The following is an 11,956-nucleotide window of genomic DNA, read 5'->3' as shown; positions in this document are numbered from 1 at the left end:
TTATCTACTTGCACTTTGACGTGCTTTCGAACTGCTAGATTGGCAGGAGCAGGGACCAAGCAATGGGAGCTCACCCCCTTGCGGGGATTCGAATGGCCAACCTTCTGATCGGCAAGCCCTAGGCTCTGTGGTTTAACCCACAGCTTGTTACATACTATTTAATATTATATGAATGCTATATTTGAATTATTCTCTCTCTCTCTTTCTCCTGGGTGTGTATAAGAAACAACCCTAGTAAACAGATATTGGTTCCATTCCAGCCAGAGTTTGAATTGACTTGCTAAGCAATCTTGCTAAAGATATTTACTAAGAAACAAGTCCCACTTTGTTCAGTTGGGCTTTCTCCCTAGCAAATGTGTTTAGCCAACTAAACCCCCATTTACACTTGGACTCAAGCTCCTATCAGCGACAGTCAGTATGGCTCATAGTCAGGGATGATGGGAGTTGTCATTCAATAACACCTAGAGAGCCACAGGTCTCCCAGCGTCACATAATGGCTAGAGGAGGGTTTCCCAAACCAGGGTCTCCAACTGTTTTCGAACTACAATTCCCATCATCCCTGACCACTGATCTTGCTAGCTAGGGATGATGGGAGTTGTAGTCCAAAAGCAGCTGGAGACCCAAGTTTGAGAAACATTGGGTTAGAGTGTTGAACTATCACATGGGTGCCAGGGACACAAAACCCATGGGGTGAACTTGGACCAATCACTGCCTCTGGGCATAATCTACCTCACAAGGATGTTTTGATGATAATGTGAAGAGAGTGAGAGATCCATGTGTGCCTCCTTGGGCTCCTTGGATGAAAGGTAAGATGTAAACACAACAAATAATACAGAAACAGAAAGGACAAGGAGAACATCACTAGGGTTGAAAATAATCTAGTCAAAGTCAGATATTACTTGCAACAGTAAGAAAGTTTATTGCATTGCAGCAGTAAACAGAATGTAGTTCTCAATATTTCTAAAAGCGTACACCTCCGTAAAGTTTTAAGAAAGCATATTGAGTGGGCTTTTCCCCTATCTAGAGCCCATATTTGGAAGAAGCTACTAAGCTACAATTGACTCTGGTTCCAGGAGGTTTTCTTCTACTTGGGCATTCCCTTGCTTGCCTGAGTTGAAGGGGCCCCCGCTCTGCTTTTCATGCTGTTCACTTTGTTGCTCTTTCTTCAACTGATTTCACTTGAGAAGAGACCACTTTGCCATCCACCACTTCTTCAACGATGGTCTTCACCACCCTTGTTTTGAGGGGCTCTGATAAAGGAATAAAATGATGATGGAGTTAACCATTGATAATATCACTAAATGGGTTCACATGGCCTATTTTCCCAACACGTGGGAAGCTTCTGGAGTTGAGCTGGAGGAGAAGCACCAAGTATTGATTTATTAACCCATTTTCTCTTTCATTCAAGATGTTTATATCTTGCCTTTCCTCCAGTCTGGAGCTCTTGGCAGCTAACAACCAATACATAAGCAATTGTACAAAACAACACATCATTTAAACTGCAAAGTTGTAACAGCAACAATTCAGCAGTGAGTAATAGCAGCGAAACCACTCCTAAAATTGCTTTACCCCATTATGCAAACACCTGGCCATTAGTATAGAATAGCAACATCCATCGAAACGTCATCCTTTACCTCTCCCTGCCCAGACACATATTGTTTCAAGCAAACAACGGAGGTTTCAATGTGCAATACTTGCTACATCCCACAGCAATTTAACTAATCGGTAATGCTTTGTGACTGCAGGCCAACAGAAACCTGGCAAGTTTCTCCAGACTTGGGTCAGCTTTTAGTCACTTTTTGCCAGCCAGTTGCATCTTACAATGCCATCCAGAGAGTGACTGCAAAAAGATCCCGTGTGGGGACAGGACAATAGTCATGTTGAATATGCCACTGAATGAATAAATATGTCATGGTCCTGGCAACATATGTTGGCCACAGGAGCTGAAGAAGATGGACCAGGGGAATGTTTTTGTTGAGACTCATGTTTGGTACTCACACTTTTTACTGCTGGGATCATTAGGGCAATTGTTCCCCCCAGACTTTCTTTCTCACGAATGGATACATTTACTTATTGCATTTATATCCCCACCTTGTTCTCCAAGGAGCTCAAGGTATCTTACATGGTTCTTCCCCCCGCCTTTGTTATTAAATCCCCACAGCAACCTTGCGAGAGACAGCGACCAGCCCAAGACAACCCAGTGAGCTTCATGTTCAAGTGGAATTTGAACCCTGGTTTCCCAGGTTGGACACTCTGACCACTAAAAACACCGGCTCTCTATCTGGGAATTCTACACATAGCACAAGGGTTATTCTCTTCTCCTTCTGTTGACTCTTTATTTGGATTCAGGCACATGATTTTCTGTAAACTCAACAGAATGCAGATTACCAAAGGAATACAATCTAACTGAACGTTCCCTCCCAATGTTTGCTTCTTTCATCTTCTTTTTTAATTTCAGGCTTATTCTGCAACGGTGTGCATTTTATCAAACTAAGCTTACTGATTATTTTTTTAAAATTCTTTTTCTTTTAAATCTGGTGAGTGATAATTAGTTTTCCGCCCACAGGGAGCTGAAGGCCTTTGAAATCCATTCCCACTTCTCTGGTAGCATGTTAATTCTGAGCACACTCCTTGAGTTGAAGCTGATGAAGTGAAAGGGACTCATGCCAGTATGGATAAAGGCTAGTGCAAATACTCTTAAGTCAACATTGTTCAACTGAATTGTGAGATAGGCCAGCTCATCACTAAATTTTATGCCTTGGGGGCTAGGGGTGTCTGCTACTTGTGGTTGTTTGCTACAGTTCTCAGAAATGTTGAAGGATTACTCAGCTTGGGGTGGTGCAAAACCAGGGGGGTTTGCAGTGCAAAAGGGTTTGAGACTATTGCAAAATTCGGGCACTGCTTTGCAGTGAATCGAACAATGTTGGGTTTCGGGAAGGCTACCTATGGCCCCTGCTTTGAGCATCTTGTGGGGTGGTGGTGGTACAAAATAAGAGCAAAATTTTTGGCACCAGTTTGGAGTGAAGCAGACAATGTTGGGTTTTTAGATGTTAACGGCGAGCCCCAGTTTGATGTATCAACTTACCCAGCTTGGGAGGTGGTACAAAATGTGGGGTTCATGGTGCAAAACAGTACAAAACAAGTATGAAACTTTGGCCTCAGTTGGGAGGGGACCCCAAATTTCAGGGTTCGTATTTAAGAAAGCCTTGAAGGGCGGTGGCTGAGACTGCGGCGCTGGCAGCCTCTACAAGTAGCAGGCACTGGGACAATGGCAGTGGAAGAGCCAAATAACCAACAGCTCAGTGGAAGGGACTCTAGTCTAGAACACGGAAGCTGTCTTATATTGAGTCAGACCACTGGAATAGCTAGTTCAGTATTGTCTATACTGGCTTGCAGCAGAGCTCCAGGGTTTTAGATGTGTGGGTGGGTGGGGAGGTATTTCAGTCCTACCTAAAGAGAGTCTTAGGTTCCCTCTGGTTCCACCTTAAAGCATGCCCCCCCCCGTTATGGAAATAAGGGCACAATTTTCAGATTTATACATTGTCCTTTTAAATACAAAACAATATTACTCTGAAATAATAAATTGTAATTACCTCTGATTTGAACTTTTGGTTCATAAGTGCGGAAACTGTCAAAAAGGAACACAATGATAACTTGTTAATATTCTTATGAAGCTGGCAGATTTAAAAAAAATATATTTTTAGGAAATGGTTGTGGAAGCAGTAATGATTTCAGTACAGTTGCATGGTGTGTCATTCGTATTCATGGAGGATTCTTTCTTGCTGGCGCCCACTCAGCAAGGTCAGAATCTTTTAGGGTCCCCTCAAATAAAAAATGGAATACTTTGTGTCTGTGATCTGTCATTTGTCAATGTGATATATAGAGAACCAGAGAGATGATTTTGCATTCAAGTGGGAATGTTGACTTTTTAATGCGGTCTTTTGCGAATTTTATTTTGGAATATTTGGGTTTAAGGGACTAGGAGCAAACTTCCAAGTCTCTTATACCTCTTCCCCGACCAAGCAAAAACCAGAAAAAGAAGCAACTGATACTTAAAGTTTGCTTCCACCTTTTCAAACACGTTGGCTTAAAATAAAAAAGTGTGAGGAAGGGACCCTTTGAACCTAACATCATGCAACTCCAAGCTTGATTCCCTTTTACTTTCAGATCATTCCCGTACCTCTCGCCATCAAGCAGGCGCCTGTATGTTTCAATTTCCATTTCCAGTCGGGTCTTGATACCCAGCAGTTGTTGGTACTCTGAATTTTGCATCTCTGTCTCAGACCTGATCTGCTGCAACTGCTCTTCGATGCTGCTCACTTGGTGCTGCAGCTGTGAGAGCTGAGTGCTGTAGTTGACTTCGGTTTCATGCAAGGTGCCTTCCAGAGAAGCTTTCTGTCGGTGGGAGAAATAGAGGAAGGCAGGGCTTGCTTACATGCTAATGAAGGCGAAAATTCGCTCGTTCGCTCAGCATCCAGTATAAAGTTCAGCTCCCCCAAAACTGAGGGTCGGTATATCTATTTTGTGTCTCCCTGGAAATTGCTGCACACGTGGTTTTTTTGTTTTGTTTTGTTTTGCTTTTTGGCATTTTATCAACCTAGTATCAAACACAAACGCAATCTGTATGATTCCCATTTGAAATGCAATGACTAGACTCGAATTATGGACAGCAAACAGGGTAGGAGACTCTAGTTTCCCCTAGTAATTCTAAGCTACTCACCATGCTGTGCTAGGTATGTTTACTCAGAAGTACATCTCACTGTGCGCAGTGGAGCTTACTCCCCTGTGGGGTGCATAGGATGACAACCTAAGCTATTTGGCTATGCCACAATGGTTAGAGCAGTGTTTCCTAAACTTGGGCCTCTAGCTATTTTTTTGGACCACAACTCCCATCCTCCTTACCTTGCAGGACCAGTGGTCAGGGACAGTGGGAATTGTAGTCCAAAAACAGCTGGAGACTCAAGTTTGGGAAACACTGGGTTATAGCATGGGTGGCCATCGTGGAGACCTCTACATGTTGGGATTCTAACGCCCATCCGCCCCAGCCAACATGGGCAATGGTCAGGGATGATGAGAGTTGTAGTCCTGCAACATCTGGCAAGTGCCACATTGGCTACCCTTGGACTTCCTAGAAACTACAGACAGGTTTGGGGCTATAGAAGAGAAATCAGCATTTCTGATCCTGATACAGTGTGTTGGATACTGGCAGCCAAGCATCCTGGGAGAAGCATCCTGCTGTTCTCTGAGCTTCTAGGATTCTGGGGCCTGCATTGCAGCCTATAACTCCTCCTTAAACTATGAATCTGGAAGCAGTTTTTAAAAAAATGACATTTATATCAAAAGCCGAGCCCTCCAAAGAGAACTCAGCCTGCTTTCAATACCCTGCAGTCCAAGGAAGGAGATGCAAAACACATACCTTAGCCAGAAGGGATTGTAGCTCTATCTCCAACGCCTGGAATGAGCGTTTCAGCTCAATTAACTCGTTCCTGGCGGAGTTTGCTGCGCCGGCGTCATCGTAGATCTGTTGCTGCAGTGGTTGGCTCTGTGGGAGAAAAATCAATAAGATGTAACTTGGCATGAAATTTTTTTCTCTTGTACGGAGGGCAGTCTTCTATTTGAAGGGCTGTCCAGTTCAAGCCCAGTTAAAAGATAAACAAAATAGGAAGGGAGTTCATCAGGGGGCTTTAAAGTTGCCCATCAACAGTTAGCACTTGGTGAGCGGGCCATAGCTGTCAACGTTTCCCTTTTTTAAAGGGAAATTCCCTTATTCCGAATAGGATTCCTCGCAAGAAAAGGGAAAAGTTGACAGCAATGGAGTGGGCATGCAGATCACCTGGTCAGATTACCGCTATGGTGTGATGCATTGTTGCATTTGTGTTTACATTATAGGTATCATTTCTAAATTTACATATAAATTAGCCTATGCTGTTTGACATCAAATATGGGTCTTCTTTCTGCCCATTGTGGGGGAGGCAATGCACAACTGGTCACAACTGTCTTCTGGCATGTAGGAATTTGATACAGATTCATTCTGTCCAGTATCACTGCCAAGGGGGGGGGGGAAGGATATGTTAATTCCGGTTCTCTCCCTTTCTTATTTTCCAATCCTAAATTCAGCTCTCCATATTTCTGCAGCAATTTGCAATTTAAAAAAATCCTCATGAAAATTCACCAGCATTTTAGTGTGTATTTCTTTGCATGAACAGGTTTTTGCATACATTGTTCAGTAATGTACACGTTTTTGCAAACATTCCGCTAACAGAATACATTTTTGTATGTGATGGTCATCTTGTGCACATTCTTCCCCGCCCTCCCCAATGCATGTGTTGCAAATATTGCTTGATGCAACGCATCAAATAGAATTTGCTTTCAGCAGCCACCCATCCATCTTACCATTTTGTGAAACTGTTCTTCCGCCTCTCTGCGATTTTGATCTGCGAGGTCTTCATATTGCGCCCTCATTTCGTTCAGCAGCTTAGTCAAGTCTATTCCTGGAGCCGCGTTCATTTCCACTGTGACGTCACCCGTAGAGCTGCTTCTCAGCAAGTTAATTTCCTGGGGAAGAATATTAGAAGCAGGTTAACTTGAGATGACGAAGCAGTGTAAAGTCAGTCAACAGTGATTCATCAACTTCTTATCTAGAAGGACATCATCCACTGTAAAATTCATACAAAAATGTTCCAAGCATTGTCTTTCTCTTCTTATGGTACCTCTGAATATCATGGTGTGTGTGTGTGGGGGGGGATGTCCCATATCTTCTGCAGTCAGTGTGTAAACGTGTCTTTATTACACAAGAAATGACTACAACAGCATAGGTTTTATATAGCATTTTTCGTTAAGTGCTCAAAAGGCTTCCTGGATTGAAAGTCCCAGCTGTTCCGAGCATAATAGCCTTTTATATTTTTGCAATAGATGGCAGCCCTTGTTGGGCAGATGGTCTAAGAAACCCCTTCCCAACCTCATGCTCTTCAGATGTTTTGGACTACAACTCCCATCATCCCCAACCATTGGCCATTCTCACCACTAACCATTGGGGTTGATGGATGTTGTGGTCCAAACATCTGCACTGAAGCACTGAAGCATTATCTGGTGAAGAGAGTATTCAGAGAAGGACTAGGCAGGTCCTTCAGCCAAGCCAGTGCTCAATCCAGTGACCTGATTTCAGATTACTTGGGCTCTGTCCAGGTACTATGAATAATTGTGAAACCATCTCTCTGAGCATATACACAAGGTATCAGGCCGTTCCCCTGTAATCATGTAACTTGTATACCACCATCCTAAGTAGAGACAGTGAAATAGCCACCTTAAGCTTTTCATGACAGCCAGTGCCAGCATCTTCAGAAGTTGGTAAACCATTATCCTTAATTTTATTTTTGTTGGATTTGTTCCCAGGACAAATACCACAGAGAAAATGATCTGCATCTCATTTACCGAAACTAGCCTTAGGGCCTGGGAAGCTCTGAAGGAAGATCCATTCTCCCTGCCTGGCCCCGGAGCACCCACTAGGCATAAAGGAATCTAAGCAAGGGAAGGGTGTTCCCAAAGAATGGAGGGTTAATTGCAGGAGCGCCCGTCTCCATTCTAGTCTAAATATGCCAGCTTTACCTTACACAGTGAAGGCGTAAAACGATTCTCTGCCTATAGATTTTTTTTTTTTGGGGGGGAGCCCCAGTCTAAGCTACGGGGCCAACAGAGCCCTGTGTATCATAACTTTGTGTAGTAACATTGGACCACACAGGCACAGCGATGAGTAGACATTAGGAGAGAGCACACACTCATCATTAAAGCAGTTTATGGCACAATTTGAACTTAATTTAGATAGTCATCTCCTGGTAGTTCAGATGGAGTCTTTGATAAGGGTGTGATTTCTCGTTTGTGCTCAAGCACAATGGTGTGATGTAACAAATGCGGTCAGAGACTGAAGGTGAGTGTTGGAATTTATTCATTCTTTCTGCACGGTGATGTAACAGGATTTCAAATCCATATGGCATAATATGAGCTAACCCAACCAATAAACATGGATGAAAAATCAGGACTCTGCTAGTCCCTGCTCACTTTCCCAACAATTTCTGTGGAATTGTTTCACAAGTCTTACCTCCTTGCTTTTACAATTACACTTCCGTCCTCCTGAAAGCTTTTGAAAGCCCACACCTGGTACTATAAGAAGGGTTGTCTAAGCTGGTTTTAAGTACTTATTATTAATAATAATATTAAACTGTTCTTTTTCTATTGACTTCATGCAAGAAGTTGAAATATTTGTGATGTTCCTCATTCTGAATCTTGGATTTAGGTGGACTATTATACTTGAATTAATTCTCTGGGGTAGGTTAGGCAGAAGTTGACTTGCCCAGGAGGTACTCTAGTAAACTTTGGGGCCAAGTGAAGAATGAACTTGAACTTCCTTTTGTTTAAACAAACTTTTGGATCTGCAGCACTGAGCTAGGCACTTGTCCTGCATCCCAAAGACTCACACAGTCCTGCCTTTGGACTGGATTAGGGTGAAAAACTCCTGAAAGGGGGTGATGGTGGTGGAACAAAACTTGGTTACCTCTTCGTGGTTCTTCTTAAGGTATGCTAGTTCCTCTGTGAGGCTTTCAAGCTGTGCTTCCAGGTCAGACCTGTTCATGGTCAAGTCGTCAAGCACTCTGCGCAGACCATTGATGTCTCCTTCAACACTCTGGCGAAGGAAGAGCTCGTTCTCAAACCTGAAAGGGGCAAGTGAGCATACAAAGCTATGAGATATATCGGGAGATGGCTCACATTAGCCGCTTGTAAAGACAGCAAATGACACGGCAAGATCAGGATCGAAGGCGCTTGGAACATTGTCATTCTTTATTGTGTTTCTTAACCGTCCTTCACCAGAAGGTCCCAAGGTGGGTTATGTAGCTTACACAAACACAATGAATGCAGCACAAAGACTGATCCTTAGCCCCATAACCCCAAAGTCCATTACAGTGAGCTTATCAGTTCTTCAATTTTCAATGGCCAGAGTGAGAAGCTTAACTCAAGGAAGCAGAGGTGCCAACTTCCTGGGGTCCTAAGCACCCGCAAAATTCCCCACAAAGAGGCCGGGCACCCACAAATTTCGGTGCCAGGGCCATGCATGCTGCATGACACCCATGGCCCCGGGTACCCATGGTCACGGGGGAAGCTGGCACTCCTGCAAGAAAGTACACAGAAGGCGAGTTTTGCATCCTGGCCACCCTCTGAAGTCACCCCAAAATCCTTTATGGGAACTTCCGAACAATGTGGGATGGGGCATGGAAAGGTGCTGGGAGCTGGAGGAGATTAGATAGATGCCCTGGTGAGACCCCTTTGGACTCTAAGATAATTACAGCAGATATTTACTAAGAGCCAGCAGATGAGTTGTTAGATCTGCACCTGGGAGACAGGGCTTCAAAACCCAGCTCATCCCAGCACTGTTTTATTTCACTGGATCCTGACAAAAGCAAACAAACATTTGGGTTGGTAAAAGGTGGATTTGATATCATGTGTATCACTATAGTCTTACTGGGTCTAGCAGAAGAAGTAGCTTTATGTATCTCTACTCATTTTTCTACATAGCTGATAATTGCCAAATTCGCTCAGTTTTAACAGCTGCCCATCACAGACCAGTGGGGTGGAAAACTTAAGAACCAACATTTTGCTTTTAAAAAACAACAACAAAACAGAAAAGTTTTGCATTTAGCTTACTTCAGTCTGAAGTCATCAGCAGCCAGCCTGGCATTGTCAATCTGTAAGACTACATTGGCATTGTCAATGGTCACATTGACGATCTGGAATGAAATATTAAAAGAATAAAACAAGGTTATTTCGTGTGGGGAAAATGCCCACTTCCAGATTAACAGCTAATGCATTTCGTACATAATCAGGGTTGAGTAGTGCGAATAAAAACTGACTTAAAAAATAAATAAATCTCCCCAATGTTTTGAATATGAAGAATAAGAATAGACAATGTTAGCTTTTACAACAATTATTCAGCACTTGAATTTCATCTGAATTTCTCCTGGTACATGAACTTCATTATCAAAACAAACAAACAAACAAACCAAGACTAATTTTGCTTCAATTCCAGTCCTTCTGTTGAATTAATATGTGGACAAGACCTTTATTGCTAACAGAAATAAGCACCAGTAATTGAGACTGTTATTGTTCTGAAGAAATGTCATTCATTAGAGTTTTAAAGGATTTTTAAAAATTCCTCATCTTGGTCTGCTTACTTTAGCATACAGTCATATATATGCACATTTTTTGTACATAATTGGCTCCTCCAATGCCACTTTAACAAGCTGTGCAGAATTGCAGGGGAGATGTCCAATAGCAAATCCCTCACACAGATTCCATTCGTTTAGGTGTGACTTAGGGGCTGCTTCTACCAAGCGTTTGTTTCCTCACCTGGTTGCGCAGATCCTCAATGATCTGGTGATATTTGCTGTAATCGCGGGTCACTCCAGGAGCCCCGGGCCCATTCTTCTCATACCAGTGGCGGATCTTCAGCTCGAGCTCGGCATTTGCCTCCTCCAGAGAGCGCACCTTTTCCAGGTAGTTTGCCAGGCGGCTGTTGAGGTTCTGCATGGTCTCCTTTTCAGCCCCAGCCAGGAAGACGCTGTCGGTCCCTCCATAACCACCACCCAAGGACACCGCCGAGCTGGAGCGGTAGCTGGCTCCGTAACCACCGCCTCCCACGGAGGCACTACCAAAGCCAGCCCCACCGCCAAAGCCAGACCCGCCACCAAAGCCAGACCCCCCGCCGAAGCCAACTCCACTTACAAAGCCAGGTCCACCAAACCCACCGCATGCAGCCCCTCCATAGCCACTACCTAGAGCGACCATGGACCCCCCGCCAAAACCGTACAGACTGCCTCCTCCAACGCTGCCCATTTTGGCACCTCCGTCCCCACTGACAAAGGAAGAAATTCTCCTCGAGGAGGTCGATATCCGAGTAGACATGTTAGCTGAGGGATGCCAAAAAGCTGCGAGGAAAAGGCGAAGGAGAGTCAGGAAAGACAGACAGGCAGGCAGTGTGCTAACGGGGCGGTTTCCTCTGCCTTTTATATATAGGGTTGTGAGGGTGTTGCTTTTGTAATTCCTCCTACCTGTGGCATTTATTTTTTTCTTGTCAACTCAGCGGATCTCAGTTTCAACAGCTTCTCATCCCTGCCCCCCCCAATTCAACACGGTGTCCATTTGCAGTTTGGTGCCTCGAGGGCGTTTGTTATGCTGGGGGGTGGAGTAGGGTGGAACAAAGTTAAAAATTCATTACGATATTGTAATTGCGGATGAGTAATTCATCTCCTAGACCCCTAGGCATAACGCTCTGTGTTCCCAGAGCGAATCTCTAGGTGACAGGCGCTTGTTTGTATGTCTTGTCATTCACTTAACAGCATTTCTGCCGGACCTCAGAGTTTGCCTTACAGCCACAATTTTTCTCTTTGTGTGGAGGGAATATTTGCTCTGATGGGATCATGTTCTCTTTTGCTTCGTTCAACCTTTTGCTTCGTTCATGCTTACCAGTAGCAACCCCCTGCTGCCGAAGGAAGACGGACATGGAAGCCGTCTCATTGTAAAGACACTTCTGGACTTCTTAGAAAACAGAGAACCAAAGCATCTCTGAGGCACAAAATATCCGGAACTGAGGGACACAATGGGCTGCATCCAAGCAACTTCTACTCAGAGTTGACCTGTTGAAATGAACAGACCCAAGTTAGTTATGGCCAACAACTTTCTGCAAATCTGCTCTGAGTAAAAGTTTAATACAACCCAATGTGGAGCATCACCCATTCTCATTAAAAATTGGAAAAGAATTCCCACTTGCTATATCTTATGGGGAATTTCTGCAGGATGGGAGGCTTCTGTGGCAGAGCTGGGAGTTACAAAATGGTGTTTCACCCACAGCACAGAAAGAGCTGTTTCGCTTCCTTTCTGCATACCTGTAAAAAGCTATGTGACATAGAAG

The 11,956-nt window shown here is 43.9% G+C and overlaps 1 protein-coding gene and 1 long non-coding RNA gene across 2 annotated transcripts in view; one reads left to right on the top strand and one right to left on the bottom strand.

Annotated features, from left to right (window-relative positions):
- The window catches only part of LOC307200378, a 557,860-nt gene that overhangs the window by 151,708 nt on the left and 394,196 nt on the right, over positions 1-11,956 (top strand). The gene's annotated exons all lie outside the window — the stretch shown is intronic.
- Positions 896-11,956, bottom strand: part of LOC307200397 (uncharacterized protein) — a 29,280-nt gene continuing 18,219 nt past the window's right edge. The window contains exons 9-17 of the mRNA XM_079948938.1: positions 11,416-11,583; positions 10,396-11,123; positions 9,694-9,776; positions 8,549-8,705; positions 6,394-6,555; positions 5,417-5,542; positions 4,181-4,395; positions 3,594-3,628; positions 896-1,250 (exon numbers count right to left, since the gene is read on the bottom strand). Of these exons, the coding sequence (XP_079805064.1) occupies positions 1,147-1,250; positions 3,594-3,628; positions 4,181-4,395; positions 5,417-5,542; positions 6,394-6,555; positions 8,549-8,705; positions 9,694-9,776; positions 10,396-11,123; positions 11,416-11,583 (1,778 nt within the window). The 3' untranslated portion in view covers positions 896-1,146. The remainder of the gene's footprint in view (positions 1,251-3,593; positions 3,629-4,180; positions 4,396-5,416; positions 5,543-6,393; positions 6,556-8,548; positions 8,706-9,693; positions 9,777-10,395; positions 11,124-11,415; positions 11,584-11,956) is intronic.

Source organism: Podarcis cretensis, assembly GCF_951804945.1.
Source record: "Podarcis cretensis genome assembly, chromosome: 13".
NCBI lineage: Eukaryota > Metazoa > Chordata > Lepidosauria > Squamata > Lacertidae > Podarcis > Podarcis cretensis.
The sequence above is the reverse complement of the archived record's forward strand: the minus strand, read 5'-3'. Positions and strand labels throughout refer to the sequence as shown.